Genomic DNA, 27,733 nt, shown 5'->3' on the forward strand with positions numbered 1-27,733 from the left:
TCCTTGTGAAGTGTAGCAACGCTTTGATGAGGGCCAATCAGTAGAGAACGTTGGCGTTTACAAACTAAAACACGACAAGGAGTTTTCACATTGACATGGGACCAGCAGGCGTAACCATAGCAACATCGATGAGGTGTCAATGTGGGTTTATAAAAGTCACTGAGCTGAAGAAGAGAGTGATAAGTGTTTTTATTGTTTTAAATGTTAGTTTAACGCCGGGTCCATGAAACTGATCAAACCTCTGCTGTCCATACAAAACACAACATTACACTGTCTCCTCCCCCTCCACTGGGACCAATCAGCTCGCAGCACGTCCGCCTACAGCAGCTGATGAGAAAACGTTCTCCGGTACACTGCGGCAGCCGATTGGCTGCTGTGACAGGTGTAATCGTGAAAGGAGAGGGGGGGAGGGGTTTATGTCACTATTGGTCCGTTTGGTCAGTCAGAAGTGGGCGGAGCCTCACAGGTAGCCCTCCTTCCTGAACTGCTCGTGCAGAATGTCTCTGTACTCGTCGAAGCCGCCGTCGATTCGCCGAACCTTCCCGCTGTCACACACCCACAGCTCCTTACACACCAGCCTGATCAGGCGCTCGTCGTGCGACACCAGGATGACTCCGCCCTGAAACACATGACATCACATGACATCACACGGGCGCAGAGATGCACCTGAGACGACGTGCCGCTGACGACGACTCACTCTGAACTTGTTGAGAGCTTTGGCCAGAGCCTCGATAGTCTCCATGTCCAGGTGGTTGGTCGGCTCGTCCAGGACGTAGAAGTTTGGACTGAAGGACGGACAGAGGTGACATCATCATCATCATCATCATCATCACACTCTACCAGCTGTTCTCTGAGCTTTATGTTACCATGGCATGGTCATCTGAGCAAAGGCGACACGGCTCTTCTGTCCTCCTGACAGACTGGCCACCGGCCTCGTGGCCAGCTCGCCCGTGATCCCGTAGCCTCCCAGCTGGTGGCGGTACTCCTCCTCCGGCCGACCTGCGACGCACACGAACAGCAGCCAATGGCGGTGTTAGCAACGTGGGTGTGGTCACTTCCTGCGGTGGAGAGGCTGTGGTTGCCATAGTTACCGGGGAACCTGTTGAGCAGCAGCTCCACAGAGCAGACGTTCAGGTCCAACTGGTCCACGTGATGCTGACTGAAGTAACCGATCTTCAGGTTCCTGAGGAGACGAGACCCGATCGTGTTCATATACAGTCACTGTCTTTATATACTGTCTCTGATCGTCTTTCTCTATATATAGTCTCTGATCGTCCCTTTTTATATACAGTCAGTGATCGTATTTATATAGTGTCTGATTGCCTTTCTTTATATAGTCAGTGATCGTCTTTATATAGTCTCTGATTGTCTTTATATACAGTCAGTGATCGTCTTTATATACAGTCGCTGATCCTCTTTATATACAGTCAGTGATTGTCTTTATGTAGTCTCTGATTGTCTTTATATACAATCAGTGATCGTCTTTATATACAGTCGCTGATCCTCTTTATATAGTCAGTGATCGTCTTTATGTAGTCTCTGATTGTCTTTATATACAGTCAGTGATCGTCTTTATATACAGTCGCTGATCCTCTATATACAGTCACAGACTGAGTGTAGACTGATGTCAGCTCTTCTCTGATTGGTCGACGTTCTCACCTGTGGGCTTGCCTGACCCCACCCACCGGGGTCAACTCTCCCATCAGCAGTTTGAGGACGGTGGTTTTTCCGGCACCGTTTTCTCCGACCTGACAGGAAACACAACCGGATTCATCAATCACAACGATACTATTTTATTGATAGGCGATCCCCCTGGATCAGTTCTCGTCACAGATTGGTTGACTGCCGATGACACGTACGATGCAGATGCGGGAGTCGAGGTCGGCCGACACGTTGAGTCCAGAGAAGAGCGGCCGGTCAGGGGCGTAGAAGAACTCCACCTCGTCCAGCTGCAGGATGGGCGGAGACAACTTCTCAAAGTTATCAGGAAACCTGCGGGAGCAAGACACTGGCTGTCAATCAAACACCACCGTCCAATCACACGCCTCATCAGCTGCACAGAGTCAGTTCACTCTCTCACCTCAGAGTGACCTCGGTTTCTCTCTCAATGGGCTTCAGCTCCGGTCTGAGGGGGAGACCACAGGTCAGAGGACACAGATCACAGGTCACAGACACAGTCAGTGATTCACTCGGGTCACAGACACAGGACACAGACACAGTCAGTGATTCACTCGGGTCACAGACACAGGTCACAGACAGATCCAGGATCAGGACTCACAGTCTCTCCAGCAGCTTCAGTTTGCTCTGGACCTGAGCTGCTCTGTTGGCGTTGTACCGGAACCTGTCGATGAAGACCTGAGACAGACACAGTGCATTGTGGGAAAACAGCCTCATCCACTGTATCGACCAATCAGAGAAGTGACCAGCAAAACAATGTTAGCATCAGGTCTTCAGCAGTAGTACCTGTATGTGTTGTCTGTACTGCAGCAGCAGTACCTGTATGTGTTGTCTGTACTGCAGCAGCAGTACCTGTATGTGTTGGCTGTACTGCAGCAGCAGTACCTGTATGTGTTGTCTGTACTGCAGCAGAAGTACCTGTATGTGTTGTCTGTACTGCAGCAGTAGTACCTGTATGTGTTGTCTGTATTGCAGCAGTAGTACCTGTATATGTTGTCTGTACTGCAGCAATTGTACCTGCGTGTGTTGTCTGTACTGAAGCAGTAGTACCTGCGTGTGTTGTCTGTACTGCAGCAGTAGTACCTGTATGTGTTGTAAGTACTGCAGCAGTAGTACCTGTATTTGTTGTCTGTACTGCAGCAATAGTACCTGCATGTGTTGTCTGTACTGCAGCAGTAGTACCTGCATGTGTTGTCTGTACTGCAGCAGTAGTACCTGTATGTGTTGTCTGTACTGAAGCAGTAGTACCTGTATGTGTTGTCTGTACTGCAGCTGGGCCTCATACTCCCTCTGCTGGTTCTTCAGTCTGTCTTCTTTGGTTTTGATAAAGTTTTCGTAGTCCCCACGGTAACTGTCCAGCCTCTGCGTGTGCAGGTGGATGATGTCCGTTACCACGGCGTTCAGAAAGTTTCTGTCGTGGGAGACGACCAAGATGGTGGACTGCCACGTCTGAGGGGGGAGGGGCATGGCTTTAGTATGTGTTACCTGTTAGCTTGTGGCTAACAGATACCATGGTTTTCAATGAGGAATGCTAAGCACAGACCTGCAGGTAGTTCTCTAACCATAGGATGGCTCTGACGTCCAACATGTTGGTCGGCTCTGGAACACAAACACACAAGGAATACAACACAGTACTACTAATACTACTACTACTACTACTACTACTACAACAACAACAACAACTACCACTACTACAGTACACCACAGTACTATCACAGTACTACTAATACTACTAACACTAATACTACTACAGTACACCACAGAACTGTCACAGTACTGCTAGTACTACTAATACTATTACAGTACACCACAGTACTATAACAGTGCTACTAGTACTAATAATACTACTACTACAGTACACCACAGTACTATCACAGTGCTACTAGTACTACTAATACTACTACAGTACGACACAGTTGTACTAGTACTACAAATACTACTACAGTACACCACAGTACTATTTATACTACTAACACTACTACTACTACTACTAATACTACTGCAGTACACCACAGTACTACTAGTACTACTACAGTACACCACAGTACTACTAGTATTACTAACACTACTACAGTACACCACAGTACTATCACAGTTCTACTAATACTATTAACACTACAACTACAACAACTACTAATACGACTACAGTACACCAAAGTACTATCACAGTACTACTAATACTACTACAGTACACCATAGTAATACCACAGTTTTACTTATACTACTACAGTACACCACAGTACTATCAAAGTACTGCTAACACTACTACTACTTCTACAACAACTACTAATACTACTGCAACTACTAATACTACTACAGTACACCACAGTACTACTAACACTACTACTACTACAACTACTAATACTACTACAGTACTACTACAACTACTAATACTAAAGAACACCACAGCACTACTACAACAACTACTTTTACTAATACTACTACTACTACTAATACTTCTACTACTTTATTGTATTGATTTACAATAAAGCAGAGCGACATGCCGATGTAGTTCCTCTATGTAGTTGGTCAATACGTCTTCTTAAATCATAAATCATAATCCACTAACATGTTGATCAGATTCAGATGTGTTGATAATAAACAATCTGATTATGTCTCAACACAGACGAGAGGCTCCGTGATCCGACTGATGGGAACGAGATGTCGCGACTCTCTCTCTCAACGGCTCTGGTTACAACGTGACAGCTCAGTGTCCGGTTAAACCCCCCCCAAACATGTCCTGAGGATCAAAATGAACCTGCAACATTTCTGATCTCACTGAGACCAGAGCTCAGAGAAGAACGACTCACCATCGAGCAGCAGCAGGTCAGGCCTGAGGAAGACAGACAGACAGACAGACAGGCAGTCAGACAGACAGGCAGCTGTCAATCAACAAACAACATCACTGTTTCAATGTGAAAATCAAAACTCACCGAGCAAACAGAGCTCTGGCCAAAGCTAACCTCATCCTCCATCCTCCTGAAAACTCCCTGCAGAGAGACAGACAGACAGACAGAGAGAGCGAGCCGGACAGACAGACAGAGAAAGCGAGACAGACAGAGAGAGAGACAGACAGAGAGACAGGCTGCTGAGGGTCTCATTACGTCATCATAAGGTGAACATGAGAGTGAGACAGGTGGACGTCTCACCTCGTCATCTGCTGTTGCATCTTGGCAGAGAACCCGAGACCAGCCAGGATGACGGAGGCTCTGATTGGACGAGACAGACGTCAGTGAGAAACACAGACTGTAACTGTAAGTCACTTGACAGGTGGACACGTGTGGTTGCCATAGTTACCGGGCCGGGGCTTTGTCGGCTTCGATCTCCTCCAGCTTGCCGTAGATCTCCGTCAGTCGAACGCTCTCCAGCCCGTCAGCGCTGACACGGAAAAACGAGCAGAGCGTGAGACCATGACTGACACTTTCCATCTGACACAACCCAGTGTGACGAATGCATCTGTGACCAGGGGTGAGGTCGAATTGTCCTTAGCTACTATTCCTATCAACTATTCCTTGACCTCAGTGGAAGAGTCATGAGGTCAAGGAAATGTGTCAAGGAGAACTGATAGGACTTAGGGAAAGCCGACAGCTGCTCAGAGAATCCGACTCCCTCTGACACTAAACGACGTGTTCATGTGACGGTGGATGTTGTTGATGCATCTGTCGTGGTGAAACTACACATTTCTGAAGATGAACTACAAAAACCTCAGGAGCTCGATCAGCATGTTTCAGTGCTTTATGATTCATGTGTAACAGTAACGACATCTGGACCATATTCATACTCTTCTACTTCTATTTCGGATTTTAACTGTTTGCGTTCGTTCATGACGCGTCACGTTTAATATCGCTGCCGCAATTAATTGTGGGTCTGTTTGTCTCTTCCTCTCACATGCTGAATAAGATATGAAAGGAAGCATTGACACTCCTTTCCTAACATTTAGAGAATCTGAACAGATCTTATCATGGTGCTGAGGAAACACTTCTGGGTCACGTCAAGATTTAGGAAACTTCCTAAGACAATTTGACCTCACCACTGAACTTTATGATGAATAATTTTGCAGCATGTTGACCTGTTGATCAGTGTATTGATCACAGGGATCGATAACGTTAAAGTCTCTTACGTTCCATTGGCGAGGCGAGCGTTCAGCCTCTTCTCCTCACCCAGAAGCCCCTCCCTCAGGGCATCACTCTCCAGGACGCTCTGCAGCGCAGCCGTCTCGTCTCCCGCCACTTCCTGCTCCACGTGCAGGATGGAGATGTGGGCCGGGACGCGGAGGCTACGACTCGCCAGCATCTTCAACAGCGTTGTCTTCCCCAGACCGTTACGACCAATCAGACCGTACCGCCGACCTGTCGCCAGAGAGAGCTCAGCCCCCTGCAGCAGGGACCTGGAGATGGAAATATTAAATGTAGAATAAAACTCTTTATATTTGTAGAAAACGATCAATCTGACCCAAGATATACAGATTCACATACATGAGCAGAGTGTAGCAGGTCACGTGATGTGTGTGTTACGGGTCACGTGTGTGTTACAGGTCACGTTATGTGTGTTACAGGTCACGTTATGTGTGTGTTACAGGTCCCGTGATGTGTGTGTTACAGATCACGTGTGTGTTACAGGTCACGTTATGTGTGTGTTACCAGTCACGTGATGTGTTCTCACCTCTCTCCAAACGCAACGTCAAAGTTCTCTATGCGAATATCGTAGCTGCGGTTCTTCCCTGATTGGTCGACTCGGTTGTCCTTTTTACTGCTGGCCTGACTGGCCGACGCCTCCTCCAGGACTCTGTCAGGGACATCAGGAAAGGACAGGTGAGATGTTTCAGGTGTGTACAGGTGTGTTACAGGAGTGTACAGGTGTGTACAGGTGTGCACTCACAGTGGGGCGGAGCCTTTCTGTGAGTCTTTCTCGTTCCTGCGGTCGTGTTTAGCTTTCAGCTTTGCTTCGGCCTTTTCCAGTTTCTTCACGTCCACAGTCTGAAAAGATACCGGGACAGGAAATTATTCGTTGAACGTTTTTAGGGTTAGTTACCCTAGTTAATTACTTAATGAGTTTTTTAATTGGTGTATATTTGAAATATGAAAACAAAATGAAATCAAATGTATAACGGTGCAAGATTTTAAATAATCCAGTGAGATGAACACATCAAACACTGAGTGAATTTCATCTCAGCAGGAAGTGAAGTCAGAGCAGGAACTCACCGTGTTCTGAGCTCGTTTCATCATCCAGATCCCCTGAACGTCTTGATCTGCTGAGACTGACACAGGTTCACAAAGGGTTTCACTCAGGGGTAGAGACCAGGACCAGGTCTGGGCCCGTGGATCTGCACCAGAGGGTCTGAACCAGATCCTCTGGTCGATGTGACAAACTGAGGACACTATAAAAACACTCTGCAGACATTAACTCTGCAGAGTGTTTTATCCAGAAAACGTCCGTAGCCTTTGTGTCGTCATATCCAGCTGCTCGGCCTCAGTTGGTGTCTGAGAGCAGCTGAACGTGACCAACTGATGTTCACACCAACCACTCCGACGCATGTTGAAGTGATAATGTGATAATCTTGTCATATGAAAGGTACACTGTGTTTCTCACCGTGGTCTGCAGAGATCTGAGACAGTTGGACGGGAGCGTCGAGCAGCAGCTGCTTCTTAGAACCGTGATGCTGATTCCTGATGAACACAGACACATGAGTGAATGATGACCTCACAACGTCACTGGGACATAACTGTTACTAACTCCCTGATCAACAGTGTGTGTGTGTGTGTGTGTGTGTGTGTGTGTGCGTGTGTGTGTCGGAGCTGCTACGCCTCTTTTCTTTGATTCGTCATTTAGTCTCTAAAATGTCGGAAAGTGGTGAAAAGTTTTTTTTGTTTTTTTTTAAATAAATTAAACAGTGATGATCAGAATCACTTCCTGTTTCACAGCAGCAGGAAATGATTCTGATCATCACTGTTTCATTCATTCAGCAGGTTCTCTGCCTCTGGCTCACAGTTTCAGAGTGTTGAACATCTGGAGACAGATGTCTCTGACGTCGTCCTCGTTCTTGCTGTCGGCCGACACGTCCTGCAGGACGCCGCCGATGGCGTCATACACCTCCTCCCCATCCTCGAAGTCTGCGCCGCCGCTGTCCAAGACGGCTGAAACAAACAAACACACACACACACACACACACACACACACACACACACACACACACACACACACACACACACACACACACACACACACATACACACACACTTCCATCAGGTTGTCTTCAGTGTAACAAACTCTTCTCAGGGATATTTCCTGTGAAACTGTTCGATTGTTCCCTGTGACGCTTCTGGAACTTTGCTTGTTAAACACTGAGGCTCGTGTTCGGGGTCTGGTCAACTCGAACCGGGCTGAGAGACTCAGACTGAACCGGGTTCAGACGGAGCTAACCGGCGCATGTCGTGCTGCCCGGTGTCCCGGCTCCAGCTAGCATAACTCGAGTTAGCTCGTTAGCTGCGGTGCTAGCAGAGCAGCGGCTACCGGCTACCGACTCCCGGGCGGAGCAGAGGCCGGTGTGTGCCGCTCCACCGGGCCGACACACGGCGGCTCCGTCCCCGGTGTGTGCCGCTCCACCGGGCCGATGCACGGCGGCTCCGTCCCCGGTGTCTCACCTGTGATATAGTCGAAGAGCTCCGTGTCGATCTCAGGAAACTCGCTCTTCAGAATCTCCACGTACGTCGCCATGATACCCGGCCCTGGACACAGAGGCGGTGCGCATGCGTCAACATGCGACAGCGCGGTGAACTCTGGGACTTTTTTAATCGTCGTGGTGGTGACGTCAGCAAAAAAACCAGAACGTTATTATGATAAACATGAGTGATTATCGATCACCGATCATGTTCTTTGATCAGTGGTAACAAATGACACTTCAGTACATGTAGTATTATTAGTAATGAATGTAGTATTAACTGCAGTACATGTTGTACTTTATGCAGTACTAGCAGTAGTACTGTAGTATTATCAGTACTGTGTGCAGTACTCACAGTAGTACTGTAGTATTAGCAGTACTGTGTGCAGTACTAACTGTAGTACTGTGGTATTAGCAGAACTGTATGCAGTACTAACTGTAGTACTGTAGTATAAGCAGTACTGTATGCAGTACTAACTGTAGTATTACTGTAGTTGTCTGAACTAATCATCTGTTGACCGGCCGCCTCGCCTCTGAGCCCCGTTCTGCGCATGCTCCGCTCAGAGTTTAGGGTGGGAGAGTTAGCCGTTAGCACGGAAAGCTAACAGCCGGAGTGTGTAATGGCGGCCTCGGTGTTGTTGGGGTCTGCGGACAACACCGGACTCAGCTTCACGGTGGGAAGCGGCGGCGCCGGAAGTGTGTTAGGGCGGAACAATCACGGGTTGGGTCCGGCGGGGCCGGCGCCCTGGAACCGTTCTCTGGACCGGGCGCTGGACGAAGCCTCGGCCACCGGGTGTCTGAACCTCAGCGGCAGGAAGCTGAAGGAGTTCCCCCGGAGCGCCGCTAACCACGACCTGACGGACACGACGAGGGCCGGTGAGTGAGCCGAAGAGCCGAGGAGCGCACACCGGCAGCCGGTGGCTCTCTGTCGGGCCGAGTCGAGTCACTTAGACACAGTTTGTGATCCGACTGAACGGCTCCGGGGGACGGGACGGAGAGCGCGTCAGGGCCGGTGTGATGGCAAATACTGTTCCTCCGTCAGATGGAGACAGACGCTGATGAGCCAGTGAGCGGGACATCGTGTGTGTGTGTGTGTGTGTGGGCGGCTTGTGTGTGTGTGTGTGTGTGTGTGCGGCTTGTGTGTGTGTGTGTGTGTGGCTTGTGTGTGTGTGTGTGTGTGCGTGCGCGGCTTGTGTGTGTGTGTGTGCGGCGTGTGTGTGTGCGTGTTGGGGGTGTAACCAGTTAGCATGCTAACCCTGCTCCTGGTGAGTTTGTGGTCTGACAATGGTAAACATGCTATTGTTAGCACGCGGCTCGTCTCTGTGGAGGAGCGGACCCGATCAGGGTCACTGAGCTATAACAGCCTCACCCCGAGACTCTGACGTCAGCTGTAGTTTGCAAAGGTGAACACACACCTGCTCGTTTAATGGATGTGATTGATTAAGTGTAAAATGATGATGAGGCTCCGCCCACCAGAGACTGACAGGCAGGTGACGTGTGACGATCACTGACTGTATATCAGCGACTGTATATAAAGACTCTTATTGACTGTATATAAAGACGATCGACACTGTATATAAAGACGATCACTGACTGTAAATAAAGACGACGATCAGCGACTGTAAATAAAGACGACGATCAGCGACTGTATATAAAGACTCTTACTGACCGTATATAAAGACGATCACTGACTGTATATAAAGACTCTTACTGACCGTATATAAAGACGATCACTGACTGTAAATAAAGACGACGATCAGCGACTGTATATAAAGACGATCACTGACTGTATAGAAAAACTATCAGCGACTGTATATAAAGACGATCACTGACTGTATACAAAGACGGTCACTGACTGTATATGAAGACGATCACTAACTATAAAACGATCAGCGACTGTATATAAAGACGACGATCAGCGACTATATATAAAGACGATCAGTGACTGTATATAAAGACGATCAGTTACTGTATATAAAGACTCTTACTGACTGTATATGAAGACGATCACTGACTCTAAATGAAGACGACCACTGACTGTATATAAAGACGATCACTGAATGTATATAAAGACGACCACTGACTGTATATAAAGACGATCACTGACTGTATATGAAGACGATCACTGACTGTATATAAAGACGATCAGCGACTGTATATAAAGATTCTTACTGACCGTATATAAAGACGATCAGCGACTGTATATAAAGACGATCACTGACTGTATATAAAGACGATCAGAGACTATATAAAGAAGATCAGCGACTTTATATGAAGACGATCATTGACTGTATATGAAGATGATCACTGACTGTATATAAAGACGATCACTGACTGTATATAAATACGATCTGTGACTGTATATAAAGACGATAAACAGGTCGTAAGGGGGGATCGTGATGATTTGGTTTCACTATAGGGGCGTGTCATGTTCTGTTCAGAAGAATCACTTTTTACTTTGTCCGTTGTCTTTATTAAACTTTATTCATATTGTTTTAATCAGTCATATGAACATCACTTCCTGTCTGGACGTAATCCTGAGCTCAGATGATCATGTGATCGGCTGCTCTGGTCTGTTCTATATTCACCTGATTAAACTACAATGTTGCTGATGCAAGGAATTGTGGGACGGCATTGTTTCCTTTCATAAAGGATGCTCCTCTGTTTCCTCTGCTGAAGGAGAGGAGATAGGAAGCGTTGCAGCTCATCTTCTCAGCTGGAGCTCAGGGTCAGGTGACTCAGTGAGCAGTGATCTGATTGGATAATTACTCAAGCAAGAGTTCAGAATACACAGACGGACTCTTGTTAGACGTTTGGATTCTATTTTTAGACCCAGTCACAAGTTAGTACAGTGAACACACACACACACGCTGGGTCACCATAGTAACAGTGATGAGTTTTTACATTTAAATGTAATAGTGTGAGCGGGGCCTCGAAGCTCGTGTGGTCATAAAGTTTTAAAGACATGCTGCTGATGGTGACTGTTGCTGTGGACACAGTCGTCTGATGAACTGATGGTGACTGGTGCCGTGGACACAGTCATCTGATGAACTGATTGTGACTATTGCCGTGGACACAGTCGTCTGATGAGCTGATGGTGACTGTTGGCTGATGGTTCCTGTTGCCGTGGACACAGTCGTCTGATGAGCTGATGGTTACTGTTGCCGTGGACACAGTCGTCTGATGAGCTGATGGTTACTGTTGCCGTGGACACAGTCGTCTGATGAGCTGATGGTTACTGTTGCCGTGGACAGAGTCATCTGATAAGCTGATAATTCCTATTGCCGTGGACACAGTCGTCTGATGAGCTGATGGTTACTGTTGCCGTGGACACAGTCGTCTGATGAGCTGATGGTTACTGTTGCCGTGTACAGAGTCATCTGATAAGCTGATAATTCCTATTGCCGTGGACACAGTCATCTGATGAGCTGATGGTTACTGTTGCCGTGGACACAGTCGTCTGATGAGCTGATGGTTACTGTTGCCGTGGACACAGTCGTCTGATGAGCTGATGGTTACTGTTGTCGGATGATGTCTCTGTCCTCAGATCTGTCTCGTAACCGCCTGGCGGATCTTCCTCTGGACGTGTGTGTCTTCGTGTCTCTGGAGAGTCTGAACCTGTATCAGAACTGTGTGAGGTCTCTGCCCGACAGTCTGCTCAACCTGCAGGCCCTCACCTACCTGAACCTCAGGTAACACACACACAACACACACTGATCCTTACAGTCTGAAAGTTTTTATATTCATATTTATAAAACAAACTGATTCTGACTCTCTGTCTTTCTGTCTCTCTGTCTTTCTGTCTGTCTTTCTCTCTGTCTGTCGGTCTGATGCTCTGACTGTCTGTCTGTCTGCCTGTCTGACGCTCTGCCTCTCTGTCTGTCTGTCTGTCTGACTGTCTTTCTCTCTGTCTGTCTGTCTGTCTGACTGTCTTTCTCTCTGTCTGTCTGTCTGACGCTCTGTCTCTCTGTTTGTCTGTCTTTCTCTCTGTCTGTCTGTCTCTCTGTCTGCCTCTCTGTCTTTCTATCTGTCTGTCTGTCTGTCTGTCTCTCTGTCAGTCGGAACCAGCTGTCTGTCCTCCCTGTGGTCGTCTGCAGTCTTCCTCTGAAGGTTTTGATCGCCTGCAACAACAAACTGGTTTCTTTACCAGAGGAAGTTGGACAACTGAGACATCTCACTGAGCTGGTCAGGTTCCTCTTCTGTAGGACACAAGAGTACGACACAGCTGTAGGACACAACTGTAGGACACATCTGTAGGACACAAGTGTAGGACACAAGAGTACGACACAGCTGTAGGACACAACTGTAGGACACAAGTGTAGGACACAAGAGTACGACACAGCTCTAGGACACATCTGTAGGACACAAGTGTAGGACACAAGAGTGCGACAGAGATGTAGGACAGAGATGTAGGACAGAGCTGTAGGACACAAGTGTAGGACACAAGAGTGCGACACAGCTGTAGGACAGAGATGTAGGACACAAGTGTAGGACACAAGAGTGCGACACAGCTGTAGGACAGAGATGTAGGACAGAGCTGTAGGACACAAGTGTAGGATACAAGTGTAGGACACAAGTGTAGGACAGAGCTGTAGAACACAAGTGTAGAAAATAAGTGTAGGACAGAGCTGTAGGACACAAGTGTAGGCTCACACATTAATGTCATCTCAGTGTGTATTTTCACTCTGACATGTCCTCAGTTATTGATGAGTGTTACTAATGATCAGGTGTTGATGGGTGTGTGCACTGCCCCCTGCAGGACGTGAGCTGTAACGAGATCCAGACGTTACCGTCTCAGGTGGGTCAGCTGGAGTCGCTACGAGACCTGAACATCAGGAGGAACCATCTGGTCCGACTGCCTCCAGGTACACACACTGTAACACACTGACTGTAACACACACACACTGTAACATATTGCCTGACCCTGACCTTTGAACTTCGACCTTCACAGAGTTGGCTGAACTTCCTCTGGTGCGTCTCGACTTCTCCTGTAACAAAGTGACGTCCATCCCCGTCTGCTACCGACGACTCGCTCAGCTGCACACCATCGTCCTCGACAACAACCCCCTGCAGAGCCCACCTGCACAGGTGTGTGTGTGTGTGTGTGTGTGTGTGTGTGTGTGTGTGTGTGTGTGTGTGTGTGTGTGTGTGTGTGTGTGTGTGTGTGTGTGTGTGTGTGTGTGTGTGTGTGTGTGTGTGTGTGTGTGTGTGTGTGTGTGTTGGTTGGTCACGGAGCTGTGATTTCTCTTCCTGTTTCCGTGCAGATTTGTATTAAAGGGAAGGTCCACATATTTAAGTATCTGAACCTGGAGGCAAGTAAGACGACCCCCGACCTTCCAGACTACGACAGACGACCTCTGACCTTCAGCTCCTGGTTTGAACCCGTCACACGCTCACACGCCGACACACTGCTGCTCTGTGCACGTCCACGTGATCTGACTGTTTCTCTGTGTCAGTGGTGACGAGCTGTATCCAGGACGACCGTACGGAGCGCTGGACTCCGGCTTCAACAGCGTCGACAGCGGAGACAAGAGGTGGTCGGGCAACGAGGTCAGAAGCACGCACGCACGCACACACGCACATACAAACACACACGCCCACTCTCTGCGTCCGGTCTGTGTGTGACCTCAGTTCCTGTATGTGTGCTCAGCCCACAGAGGAGCTGTCGGAGTTGACACAGAGAGTGGCGGAGATCAGCAGAGAGCAGAGACAGAGGGCGGCGGCGGGGGCTGGAGCTCCGCTGCTGCCCAACGGAACACGTGAGACTCAACACGCACACGTCACATCAATGTAAAGTCACTCGTTCACTCGTATGTCGACGTCCCCGCGCGCCGCCAGTAGTCACCATGTTGGCGTCAAAGCAGAAGGGGAGGGGCCACAAGCAGGAGACTCAGGAGACATTGTAGACTCAGGAGACATTGTAGCTGTGTCCCAATTCAGGGGCCGCCTCCTTCGAGGACGTAGCCCACGCAGCCGATGCAGGCGATACTCCTTTGTCAGGTAGACCGCGACAGGCGAACAGAAATGAGACGGTCTGGTCTACGGCGGAGTTCCTTCTTCTTCTTCTTCCTGTTTCACTGGCGAGTCACATCATCGCCACCAACTGACTTGATTAGGTATTACATATATCCATGAGAGGAGAGCATGGCTAAAATACACTGGTTAATCTTTATAATATTAATTAACAACGGTTTATTTCATTTCACTTTGATCTCATATTTAACTTCAAATTCAAGGTACTCTACTTTTACATTAGTATTTTCCATTTAATGAAAAGTTATACTTCTATTCCACTACATCCGAGGCAAATGTACTCAGAGTACAATGTGTCATACCTTCCATGTCCACTGGAAACCTCATATCTCAAAATGTATTGATCTTAATATGATGATTTTATGCATTGCTGTAGGCACTACTAAGTACCAACAGAGTAGAAAGTAGTTAAAATCAGCTAAACTTCTAAACACCAGTACCAGTAAATTGCAACATGCTTGTGAATGTATAACTAATATTATTAAAAAAAACCTATATATATATAATATTAGAACAATGAGAATTTGGAAGAGATGAGACTTTATTAATCCCACACATGGGAAATCTGCTTGTTACAGCAGCAGCAAGAGTCAAAGGCATCAGGGAAGAAAACACAATCAAAATAGAGAAGAGAATAAGACTAAGAAGCTTAATACATTAATGAGGCTAAAATGTGAACTCGTCTGTATAAAAATATGACTAATAAGTACAGTGTTGTATGGATGTGCAGTAAAACAGTATTAAGAATAAATATGTAAATACACACATATCTACATGTATTCATATACACTACCATACATAGATATATTGCACAGGATAAGAAAAATTGCACAGGTGAAAAAGAATATCAAAAAAAAGAATATAATATCTGTCTATTGTTTATTGAATAGTTTTTCTTTTCCAAGTCCTATGAAGTGAGCCGTCTGGTTTACCAGCAATAAACTTATTATTACGTTACGTTTCTAATCTGCTGGAATATTCATCTGTCTGATACAGCAGCTCCGTGACTGTCACTCAACTTAACACAAAACTCCATAAACCGCTTGGTTTATTAAACATACGAACCTTTAGCTTGCTGGGCTGGGTCGGATCCATCCGGTGTATCCTTCGCTCCGCGGGGCTGGGAGGAGCCAAGTCCACAAATGAGGAGGAGGCCCCTGAACTGGGACACAGCTGATGTCATTGCCTGTTCACCACACGGACTACACGATGTGCTACATCACTGATCGATCTGATCGATCTGATCGATCTGTCTCTGTCCGTCAGACGTGGAGCTGGAGCAGATCGACTTCATCGACAGCTGTGTGGGGGAGGAGGAGGAGGAGGAGGAGCGGCGGAGTCGAGGAGGGGGCCGGGACAGTGCCAGCCTCAGCTCACAGTTCATGGCGTACATCGAGAGACGCATCACCAGAGAGGTAGGTCACCTCGGGTCACACAGGCTCTGCCCCCTGATTGGCCCAGTCAACCCTTACTGACTTCCTGTCCGTGTCCAGGGTTCTCCAGTCAAAACACACCCGTCCAGGACGGAGGACACGAGGAGACACATCAGGTACACACACACACACACAACCATTAACCTGACATGTATTCATGTCTGAGCTGTAATAAACAGGAGACATGAACCACCCGTGTGTTCTCTAAGAACCTGTCTGTCTGTCATCCCCCCGTCTGTCTGTGTCTCAGGAGTGTGGTCGATGGTGTCACAGCGCCCTCTACCTCCCACAACCAGGTAACACCTCCTTCTGCTGTCTCATACTAAGGCTGTGTCCCAATTCAGGGGCTGCATGCTTCAAGGACGTAGCCCCCGCGGCCGACGGAGCTGATACTCCTTCGTCGGCCAGGTAGACCGCGACGGCCGAACCGAAATGAGACGGTCTGGTCTGCGGCGGAGCTCCTTCTTTCTTCCTGTTTCCCTGGCGAGTCGCATTATCGCCACCAACTGACCTAATTAGGTATTACATATATCCTTGAGAGGAGAGCATGGCTGAAATACACTGGTTAATCTTTATGATATTAATTAACAACGGTTTATTAATGTATGGTTTATTTCATTTCAAATTGACGATATAATTCCATATCTAATATTTAACAAAAAATTCAAGGTACTTTTACGTTAGTATTTTCCATTTCCAAACCTCTATTCCACTACATCTGATGCAAATGTAGTCGGATTCCAATTTTTTTTCCCTTAATATAATATGATGATTTTATAGAATATGTTGCATTGCTATAGGATTAAGTACCAACAGAGTAGAAAGTAGTTAAAATCAGCTAAACTTCTAAACACCAGCACCAGTAAATTACAACATGCTCATGAATGTATAAATAATATTATTTAAAAAAACAACAACTATATATATAATATTAAAACACTGACAGGGACCATTAGAACAAAATGAGACTTTATGAATCCCACACTGGGGAAACCCACTTGTTACAGCAGCAGCAAGAGTCAAAGGTATCAGGGAAGAGGTGGATAGTAAAATATAGCAAAAACAAACAAACAATAAAAACAAAAACAAAAAACATTAATATTGGAAAAGAGGCTAAAATATGCAGTTGTCTGTATACAAATATGACTAACAGGTACAGTGTTGTATGGATGTGCAGTAAAACAATAACGTATGAATCTTTAGCTAGCTAAACATCACATTTGTATATTTTTGAAGCCAGATACTTACATAAAAAAAGTTTTTTCGCTGTTCTCGTCGGCCGCCATTACTTCCCTTCGAAGCCGGAGCGCAATGCATCCTGGGATAGCTTGGGCCGGGTAGGATCCACCCGGTGGATCCTTTACTGCACGTTGCTGGAAGGGCGCATTTGAAGGAGTTGACAAATCGGGACAGCCGAGTCGCGACGCTGTGAAGCAACCGGCCGACAAATGCACCCTGAATTGGGACACAGCCTCAACCTGTCATTCAAACTGCTGCAGACTGACTGGACTGCCCCCCACCCACAGAGAGAAGGAGGGGTGGAGAAGGTGAGGAGGGAGGCTCATCTCGCAGCTCTGAGGTACGACGAGGAGAGACAGAAGAACCGCTCTGTCCCTAGTTCCACCAAGGTGAGACCAGCTTGAGCAATCAGGAGCCAGAACATCTGAAAAAAAAATCTCTTTTAGGAAAGGCCTAAAAACCTTTCTTTTTAAACAAGCATTCGCGTAAATGTTGTACTTTTTATTTTGTTTTTACTCTGTAGCACTCTAGCAAAGTCCTCTATAAATTAAATTTATTATTATTGTTATTATTATTATTATAGAACACATTAAGAGTTTGCTTGTGTTCATAGTGATCGTCAACCATTGAATGAAAGTGTCAAAGTAAACGCATGTGTGATGACGGCTCAAACATCATTTCTTCTGACTGTTGTTGTGTTATAGCATAAAGCAGCTCAGAGTCCAACAAAGTCCAGTCCCGACAGTGAGGTGAGAGTGTGTGTGTGTGTGTGTGTGTGTGTGTGTGTGTGTGTGTGTGTGTGTGTGTGTGTGTGTGTGTGTGTGTGTGTGTGTGTGTGTGTGTGTGTGTGTGTGTGTGTGTGTGTGTGTGTGTGTGTGTGTGTGTGTGTGTGTGTGTGTGTGTGTGTGTGTGTGTGTGTGTGTGTGTGTGTGTTCGTGAGATTGTGTGCGTGTGTGTGAGAGAGATTGTGTGCGTGTGTGTTCGTACTTCTTTGTTTCCTGTGCGACTCATCGTGTCTGTTTCCGGGGGTTGAACGACTGGATCAATACGTCGTCTGTAGACGATTGACAGATTTGATGAATAATTAACTGTGATCAGGTTCATCATGTGGTGTCAACATCTCTGACTCCTCCTTGGTTCATTGAACTTGGAGCTCCTCCCCCTATGTTTAGACCACCCCCCATTCACCAGTCTGTCTGTTAATGTGTGTTGATGTGTTTGTGTTCAGACCGTCTACCCCTCCAGACACTCCACCCATACAGATGACTCCGCCCTCTTCATGGTAAGAGTTTGCCCCCCCCCCAAAAAAAATAAAATAATAATCCACTAACTGACTTTCAAAATAGAAGCTTTTTGAGCTGAATCATTCAGATTGTTTCATCACCACAGTGTGTGCATCTTATTTCCTGTAGCTGTTCACAATAAAAGCCCGTCACAGCAGTCACATCTGTTGCTGCGGCCGGTCGCATCTCGTCAGATGTCGTCGCATCTCGTCGCATGTCATCATATCTCGTTACATGTCATCGCATCTCGTCGCATGTCATCATATCTCGTTACATCTTGTCGTCACATGTCGTCACATCTCGTCGAATGTCGTCACATGTCGTCGCATGTCGTCACATCTCGTCGCATGTCGTCACATCTCGTCGCATGTCGTCACATCTTGTCGCATGTCGTCGCATCTCGTCGCATGTCGTCCCATCTCGTCGCATGTCGACACATCTCGTCGCATGTCGTCACATCTCGTCGCATGTCGTCACATCTCGTCGCATGTCGTCACATCTCGTCGCATGTCGTCACATCTCGTCGCATGTCGTCACATCTCGTCACATCTCGTCGCATCTCGTCACATCTCGTCGCATCTCATCACATCTCGAGCATCTCATCACATCTCGTCGCATCTCGTCTCAGCCGGTCACATCTCAGGGTTTCCGATAGGCTATCTCATGAAGTCGCATTTCAAGACTCTGCGAGGGGTTTTATTTTGAAACAACAAGACAATCGACGGAGCGCTGCAGGCGACGCGCCCCTGAGGAGATGGAGAGGGAGAGGGAGAGACGAGTAAGGACAGAGTAGTGTAACCGGTTAGTTACCGGAGTTAAACGGTCAAAAGTCTGCCTACAACAGAGAAAGCGACAACAAGGCAAAGTGGCGTTTATCAGATCTGGACAGACTCTGAAGGAGCACGACCTTGATTTGGATCAATGAAGCTACAGTTGGTTCTTTGTGCTGCGGTCAGATTGTGACAGTCTGCTGGTCTGTAACATGAGGCTACATGTTGTGCACTGATGCACTTCAGTATCACATTCTGTCTTTGATGGAAGTATTTTCCCTGAATCTGACTTGTAGGTAGATAGATAAACTTTATTGATCCCAAACTGGGAAATTTCAGTGTTGCAGCAGCAGGTTTCGTTCACACAACAAAACTTAGATAGATATTTAAAGATATTTAAAAAGTGTATATATAAGAAATACAAATGGAAAAATGTAAGAACTGCAAAACTATACCACAATGAGGAATATAAATATAAAGAATGTACATAATCATAGTGCAAGTCCAGAGTGTGTGTCAGACAGAGGGGAGGTGTGGTTCAGTCGAATGTCTTAAGAGAAGCAGAAGCTGGTCTCAGCTCAAGGCTCAAGTGACGAGTCACAGATCTGAATGGTTCTGTGGTTTCTGGTGTCAGCATGTGTCACAGTCTCCTTCACCTTCCTTCACCTGACCTGGTTCACTCCACACTTAGGACTCATGAGCATGAGCACACCTGTCTGTCTGTCTCTCTGTCTTTCTGTCTCTGTCTGTCTGTCTGTCTGTCTCTCTGTCTGTCTGTCTCTGTCTGTCTGTCTCTGTCTGTCTGTCTCTGTCTGTCTGTCTGTCTGTCTGTCTGTCTCTCTGTCTGTCTGTCTCTGTCTGTCTGTCTGTCTGTCTGTCTGTCTCTGCCTGTCTCTGTCTTTCTGCCTCTGTCTGTCTGTCTGTCTGTCTGTAAAGAGACGACCTGGTTCCCACATAAAGGTGACACACACACACACACACACAAGGATGTGTTCTGTGTGGACTTGTTCACTGTTACAATGATGCAGAGGTCAGAGGTCAGAAACCTCGACACCAGGTGTGAAAAATAACTGACTCGATCTCACCTGACACTTATCAGAGCTCAGATTTATCTGATCAGTGACGTCCTCTTTCTGACTTTGTCAGTTCATCAGTGAAGGTTAAAGGTCAGTCTTCACCATGTGATCTGAGACCACAAAGTTTCTTTTCTGTTCAAACTTCATTTTTTTGTTTTTGTTTCTTCCACTTCCTGGTTTTTGTCTCTTTCCTCGTCCCCCTCGTCCGTCTGTCAGTCTGTGGGCGGAGCGTCTGTTGGCAGCTGTCGCTCTCATGTTTTTGACAGCGCCGCTTCCTGTCTGCTGCAGGTACTGCACCCTGCTGCTGGGACTGCCGCCTGTTTGCATGTCTTTTCTGTTATGACATCCTTCAGATTATTAACAGCTGTGGAGTTTAGATGAAAGTCGTTATCTTGTCACATTGTTCAGGTGTGTTCAGGTGTGAACTGTCCTGTGTTGTGTATGCAGGGTGAGGACAGAGCAGCTCTGTTTTCGACAGGTAAGACATCACAATCCTGTTCCTGATCTTTAGACTCCATGTTCTTTTTGACTCACTGTGACTGATTGTGTCTTTCTTTCTTCTTCCAGCCAATCAGTCGCCTTCCTACCCCAGTTCAGGCGGCGGGTCCTCCTGTCGGACAGCCAGTCTGAGACCAGAGAGCTTCCTGTTTCGCCTCGGCCAGAAAGAAGAGAAGAGGAAAGGTGACAAACAGCAGTGTGAACTGTGAAGCGTTGTCGCAGCCTTCAGGAGCAGTGTTGACTCCTGCTGTTCCTGCTCTGTCCTCCAGGTGACGCTGCTGCTGCTCCTCACAACCAGGAGGAGGCTCCTGCTGCTCCTCCTCTGGTCGGAGAAGAAGCTGAGCTGGTGGAGCAGCTGAGGAAGGTTCGTACCCTCTTCTCCTCTTTTCCACCAGGTGTGAACACCAGCTGTGAACGGAGACAGGTGTGGACACCAGGTGTGAACAGGGTCAGAGACAGGTGTGAACAGAGACAGGTGTGGACACCAGGTGTGAACAGGGTCAGAGACAGGTGTGAACAGAGACAGGTGTGGACACCAGGTGTGAACACCAGGTGTGAACAGGGTCAGGGACAGGTGTGAACAGAGACAGGTGTGAACACCAGATGTGAACAGGGTCAGAGACAGGTGTGAATAGAGACAGGTGTGAACACCAGGTGTGAACAGGGTCAGAGACAGGTTTTAATAGAGACAGGTGTGGCCACCTGGTGTGAACAGGGTCAGAGACAGGTGTGGCCACCAGGTGTGAACACCAGGTGTGAACAGGGTCAGAGGCAGGTGTGAACAGAGACAGGTGTGTACACCAGGTGTGAACAGGGTCAGAGACAGGTGTGGCCACCAGGTGTGAACACCAGGTGTGAACAGGGTCAGAGGCAGGTGTGTACACCAGGTGTGAGAAGGGTCAGAGGCAGGTGTGAATAGAGACAGGTGTGGACACCAGGTGTGAACACCAGGTGTGAACAGGGTCAGAGGCAGGTGTGAACAGAGACAGGTGTGGCCACCTGGTGTGAACAGGGTCAGAGACAGTTGTGGCCACCAGGTGTGGACAGGGTCAGAGACAGGTGTGGTGTGAACAGGGTCAGAGACAGGTGTGAATAGAGACAGGTGTGGACACCATTTGTGGACAGAGACAGGTGTGAACAGATCATATCAATATCTGATGAATCCACAGAATCTTCAGTTCAGTTATTTCAGCGGTTGGAACTGTAGAACGCGACTGTACCTGAACACATCCTGTGTCACTGACAGACCACCTGACACTACGTTAACCTCTGTCTGTCTGTCTGTTTCTCTCTCTGTCTCTCTCTCTGTCTATTTGTCTCTCTGTCTGCCTGTCTGTCTCTCTCTCTGTCTCTCTCTCTGTCTATTTGTCTCTCTGTCTGTCTGCCTTTCTGTCACTCTCTGTCTCTCTCTGTCTGTCTCTTTCTCTGTCTCTCTCTCTGTCTGTCTGTCTGTCTGACTTCAGAACATCGAGGCTCGCCTCAAAGTGTCGTTGCCCAGCGACCTGGGAGCCGCTCTGACAGATGGGGTCGTGCTGTGTCACCTGGCCAATCACGTGAGACCGCGGTCCGTCCCCAGCATCCACGTCCCCTCCCCCGCCGTGGTGAGGACAGCTGTGTTTGTACAGATGTTTGAGTGAAGGGCCGACTGCGCCCTCTGCTGCTCAGAACTGTAATGACAACATGAACTGTGTCCTGCAGCCCAAACTCACCATGGCCAAGTGTCGACGCAACGTAGAGAACTTCCTGGAAGCGTGTCGCAGGATCGGAGTCCCACAGGTATCACACGCACGCTCACAAACATGCTCTCACACACAGACACACTCACTCACACACTCACTCACACACTCACTCACTACAGAACTGAGTGAAATGAATGAATCTGAATCCACTGATCGTCTTTTTTTCTTATTTAAAGAAACAAAAAGCAACTTTTCCGACTAACGACGATATCTCTTCTCTTTCATCTTCCCTCCTTTCATCGATCCCTCGTTCTTCTGTCCGTCTCGATCCTTTGTTCTCTCACTTTTTCTCCTCGTGTCCATCTCACTGACGCCCTCAGGAACGTCTGTGTACAGTGGGGGAGGTCCTGGAGGGGGAAAGGGGTGGGATCTACAGGACAGTGGGTATGTTGCTCTCAGTGGCCCCGCCTCCAACCACCCCCTCCCCTCGGGTCCAGTTGGCTGGCTTCGCCCTCTTCTACCTGTCCATCATGCTGATGCTCTGTGCCCTCTACATACACCTGGCACCGGCTGTCTGAGTCCAAATCATCTAAACAGATCTCAGCACATGAATAATCCTCAGAGATTCACAGTGATGGTGAACTCCGCTCAGCCCCGACGCTCCTGCGTCGTCCGTCTGTCTTCTGCCTCTCACGCAGGACCGTGGTGAGATGTTAGCCACACCCTCCAGCAGGAGATATAACTGCTCCAGTCTCCCAGTTCTTCCCTCGGATCTCGTGAGCATGTGGGGAACCACTTCGTCGGACTTGAAGCAGCAGCCGAGTCCCTGTGAGGACGGGTGATGTGGCTGCCCAAAGCTGATCACAGGTGATCCGTGGGCCCCAGGTTCTGGAGACAACGAATCAGACACCTTAGTGTGAAGTGCTGTCTGACTCTGACTCACAAGGCGAGGGGAGTCCTCCACTGAACCGCTGACTATCAAAACTAAACATGAGCACAACATATTTTAAAAATCATATCAAACTACCTAACCACACTTCTAAAGCTCACTGATTGTTCCTGGTTCATTCCTACCATTGTTCCAGACCTCTGAACTCGACCCATCACGTCTGGAGTCAGTGCGTTTACAGTCACAGCAGTAACCGGGGTGTGGTCAGTTCTCCACATATACATGAGCAGGGAGTAACTCTGCCTCCGGTACAGTTGGTGGCGCTTTGCCAACGTACAACTGGTCTGAATAAGACTTTTTCTTCTGGTCGACTTTCGTCAAAGTCACAAAAACGGAAGAGAACATGGACGACTTCTCAGCGCTGCACATCTCGTACGTTCTCCAGGCCTCACTAACGTTACGTTGCCTTGGTGACGTGCTTGGGTTTAGAGGTGAAGCTTCTTGAGGTTGCCATCGCAACGTCCTCTGGTTTAAAGGTGAAGCTTTGTGTTGTTTCACCTTAACTCAAATTAATCTGCATGTAAACGCATTTAGAGATTCCAGTAGATCTGTAGTCAAGCCTCTGTTGTGGCCTCAGTTGTCGTAAGGTAGACCGGGGTCTGGGATCAGACTACAGGATGGGCCTCACACTTGTCACATTAGATTCTTGTTGTGACTTGACTGTGAGAAATGGGTCTGATCTGATGTCATGGGGACAGGAAGGACGGGTTGTATCATACCATCGTACCTGAACAGAGACGGAACCCCCGACCACCAATACTGAGCCGACGTTTAATCAGATCTGTCGAGGATGAAATTAACTGCTTTCAGTGTGCATAGTAAATTAGCTATGTTGTCAACAGGGATCATTTACACATCACATCACTGGATCCTTCAAGTTCTAATGTCCCTGACGTCTGGACTCCAGTCCCACGATTTGCACTTTGGACACAACTCAAATTTGATTCTTCCATCCATCTGTTTTCTGCTGCTTATCTGGAGTTGGTTTTCAGCCCAGACCTCCGTCTCCCCAGGACAGACTGGTCTGCCAACATACTTCCTGCTCTGACCTGGAACCTGATTCAGGACTTGTAGACCCTGACCTGGGACCTGATTCAGGACTTGTAGACCCTGACCTGGGATCTGATTCAGGACTTGTAGACCCTGACCTGGGACCTGATTCAGGACTTATAGACCCTGACCCGGGACCTGATTCGGGACTTGAGGACTTGTAGGCCCTGACCTGGGACCTGATTCAGGACTTGTAGGCTCTGACCTGGGACCTGATTCAGGACTTGTAGGCCCTGACCTTAGACCTGATTCAGGACTTGTAGGCTCTGAATTATGACGTGATTCAGGACTTGTAGGCTCTGACCTGGAACCTGATTCAGGACTTGTAGGCTCTGACCTGGGACCTGATTCAGGACTTGTAGGCCCTGACCTTAGACCTGATTCGGGACTTGAGGACTTGTGGGCTCTGACCTGAGAACTGATTCGGGACTTGAGGACACTGACCTGGGACCTGATTCAGGACTTGTAGACCATGACCTGGGATCTGATTCAGGACTTGTAGGCTCTGACCTGGGACCTGATTCAGGACTTGTAGACCCTGACCTGGGACCTGATTCAGGACTTGTAGACCCTGACCTGGGATCTGATTCAGGACTTGTAGGCTCTGACCTGGGACCTGATTCAGGACTTGTAGACCCTGACCTGGGACCTGATTCAGCACTTGTAGACCCTGACCTGGGATCTGATTCAGGACTTGTAGACCCTGACCTGGGACCTGATTCAGGACTTATAGACCCTGACCCGGGACCTGATTCGGGACTTGAGGACTTGTAGGCCCTGACCTGGGACCTGATTCAGAACTTGTAGACTCTGACCTGGGACCTAATTCAGGACTTTTAGGCTCTGACCTGGGACCTGATTCAGGACTTGTAGGCTCTGAATTATGACGTTATTCAGGACTTGTAGGCTCTGACCTGGAACCTGATTCAGGACTTGTAGGCTCTGACCTAGAACCTGATTCAGGACTTGTAGGCCCTGACCTTAGACCTGATTCGGGACTTGAGGACTTGTAGGCTCTGACCTAAGACCTGATTCGGGACTTGAGGACTCTGACCTGGGACCTGATTCAGGACTTGTAGACCCTGACCTGGGATCTGATGCAGGACTTGTAGGCTCTGACCTGGGACCTGATTCAGGACTTGTAGACCCTGACCTGGGACCTGATTCAGGACTTGTAGACACTGACCTGGGACCTGATTCAGGACTTGTAGGCTCTGACCAGGGACTTGATTCAGGACTTGTAGGCTCTGACCTGGGACCTGATTCGGGGGACTTGAGGACTTGTAGACCCTGACCTGGGACCTGATTCAGTACTTGTAGGCTCTGACCTGGGACCTGATTTGGGGGACTTCAGGATTTGTAGACCCTGACCTGGGACCGGATTCCGGGGACTTGAGGACTTGTAGACCCTGACCTTGGTCCTGATTCAGGACTTGTAGACCCCGACCTGGGACCTGATTCTGGACTTGTAGACCCTGACCTGGGACTTGATTCAGGACTTGATTGATGAGAACAAGCCTCTGCTCAATGTGCCGTATGTCTGTTCCCTTCTCAATGGTCTGACATTCTTTGAAGCCATAGAGGATCACGTGATCCCTCAGGTGAAGAAACTTGACAATCCCCTTGAGTCTGTTGAAGCTCCGCCCCTGTGCCTTACGTTTGAGTGTGTGTGTGTGTTTTCTACTGTTGGAAACCTGTGTGTGTCTGTGAGCTGGATCATCTTCCTCCACGTGATACCAACAGTGTTTTAGCCACTGAGCTGATGTGTCATCAACAGAACCTTTACTATGGGAGGAAGCGCTGACACCTTCAGCTGCAGGAACCAACATACTTCCATCATTTTGGGATTTAATTTAGTTCCCACCTTTCTCTGCTCGCTTTCGAGAAAGGTTCCTGGAAACAAGTTCCATTAATAAAATGAGGTATGGCATCGAGACACGCATGTGACTGACACTCAACTCTGGTCTTATTGTTGCTGTTCGTCAGTTATAAAGTTGTCAGGTGATCAGACAGGTCGTGACCTTAAACGATTTGTACATGTGTACATCCTGTCAGACGCCTGATTTCACATGTCGCTGCGTCACAGATCATTTCAACTCACAAACTTAAACTCGACACTTGGATGTTGATCAGCACATCATGTGCTGTCATGAGCTGATGAAGGCCATGAGATGCTGTTGAAATGTCTTTGATCTTTATCTGTTTCTCACCTTTTCTTTCCTCATTATTTTATTTCGTTTTATGTCGTTGCTCTTTATCCTTTCTGTTGCCATGGTTTCAGTTATTTTATCCGTTCATTTAATTTACCATCCGTTGCCCCCCCCCCCCCCCATGTTTTCTCTGTAGAGTCAGTTGTGTCTTCCTCTTCACATCCTGGAGGAGCGAGGGCTCCCCCAAGTGGCCGGGACCGTCAGCACCCTGCTCGACCTCGCCCCGCGCCGACATCCCGTCACCACCACGACCAAGACATCATGAACCACACCCGGACCTTCTGTCACCGTGTAGACGGCGCTAACACCACCACCCTCGTCGTCATCCTCTTCATCATTGCACACGCTCAGTCCGCCTCAGGAAACGTACAACCTCATGAGTTTAGATAAATCAACATCTGATGGAGACGAACAGCTAAAAAACAGTAACAGAGCTCAGGTTTTATCTCTGAATGATCCGACGCAAAGTGAAACTAAAGTCACTAAAGTGACTGGCAGCTCAGCCAATCACAACGTAAGAGCAGCAACGTAAGAGCACGTTGTGATTGGCTGAGCTGCCAGTCACTTTTAACACTGTTACACATTCATGTGGAGGTTGGCGCTTTATATTTTTTGCAATCTAGATCTGCAATTTTTTTACCGTTTAATTTTATTTAACTTTATTTAACTTATAAAAAAAGTGAATCCAGGGGATGACATGTTAAAGTGAGAAATCGTGTTTCTCAAAACAAATAAACTAAAACTTAAAACCCAAAAGTAAAATATCATGAAAACAAAACAACAGACCATTCGCTGATAAACTGTCTCAAGAATAAACCCTAACCACATTAGTTTGCACATGAAGTGAATGTAGCTGAAGGCTAACGACGGCTAATGTTGTTAGTTTACAAATGACACTAATGTAGCTCACTGCTAACAATAACCAACACTGTTGAAACTGAGGCGAACACGGTGAAAGAGTGTTTGTCTACAGTTGAAGTTGATGACTGCAGTGAGACAGGAACATAAATGTTGCTGCTGTAACGTAATTTAGCATGCTGGCAAATGTAATATGCTAATTGCCTCCCTGCTAACGTCAGCTGACAACAGAGATGGTTCAGCGACTACGCCAACAACATGTTAAATACTAACAACAGTCAACATAAAACAATCACCACTAACCGTAGCTACATTTTGAA

The 27,733-nt window shown here is 47.7% G+C and overlaps 2 protein-coding genes across 4 annotated transcripts; one reads left to right on the forward strand and one right to left on the reverse strand.

The window, feature by feature from the left end:
• Window positions 1–172: 172 nt before the first annotated feature.
• abcf3 (ATP-binding cassette, sub-family F (GCN20), member 3) lies at window positions 173–8,402 on the reverse strand. The gene is made up of 21 exons (XM_035621873.2): window positions 8,319–8,402; window positions 7,664–7,811; window positions 7,267–7,343; window positions 6,879–6,934; window positions 6,556–6,653; window positions 6,340–6,462; window positions 5,798–6,064; window positions 4,975–5,055; window positions 4,827–4,886; window positions 4,611–4,667; window positions 4,488–4,510; window positions 3,221–3,276; window positions 2,926–3,126; window positions 2,279–2,355; window positions 2,081–2,125; window positions 1,860–1,992; window positions 1,660–1,748; window positions 1,092–1,183; window positions 867–999; window positions 698–785; window positions 173–619 (listed from the first exon to the last, which is right to left on the reverse strand). The coding sequence occupies exons 1-21, from the start codon at window positions 8,389–8,391 to the stop codon at window positions 461–463; spliced, it is 2,136 nt and encodes a 711-aa protein (XP_035477766.1). The 5' UTR covers window positions 8,392–8,402; the 3' UTR covers window positions 173–460.
• Window positions 8,403–8,856: 454 nt separating this feature from the next.
• Window positions 8,857–27,101, forward strand: lrch3 (leucine-rich repeats and calponin homology (CH) domain containing 3). Of its 3 annotated transcripts, none has more exons than XM_035621880.2 (20): window positions 8,858–9,211; window positions 11,883–12,027; window positions 12,394–12,520; window positions 13,095–13,200; window positions 13,287–13,423; window positions 13,600–13,709; window positions 13,792–13,885; window positions 13,986–14,094; window positions 15,635–15,783; window positions 15,862–15,917; window positions 16,052–16,097; window positions 17,301–17,429; window positions 17,745–17,789; window positions 18,269–18,322; window positions 20,617–20,647; window positions 20,737–20,850; window positions 20,937–21,031; window positions 22,131–22,268; window positions 22,366–22,443; window positions 26,692–27,101. In XM_035621880.2, exons 1-20 carry the CDS (start codon window positions 8,956–8,958, stop codon window positions 26,818–26,820), a joined length of 2,148 nt encoding a protein of 715 aa, XP_035477773.2. In that variant the 5' UTR covers window positions 8,858–8,955; the 3' UTR covers window positions 26,821–27,101. The 3 variants fall into 3 exon arrangements, with proteins under 3 accessions (XP_035477775.2, XP_035477773.2, XP_035477774.2); XM_035621881.2 differs by having other exon boundaries at window positions 8,859–9,211; window positions 17,328–17,429; XM_035621882.2 differs by lacking the exon at window positions 18,269–18,322 and having other exon boundaries at window positions 8,857–9,211.
• Window positions 27,102–27,733: the final 632 nt, after the last annotated feature.

This window comes from Scophthalmus maximus, chromosome 11, assembly GCF_022379125.1.
Source record: "Scophthalmus maximus strain ysfricsl-2021 chromosome 11, ASM2237912v1, whole genome shotgun sequence".
Lineage (NCBI taxonomy): Eukaryota > Metazoa > Chordata > Actinopteri > Pleuronectiformes > Scophthalmidae > Scophthalmus > Scophthalmus maximus.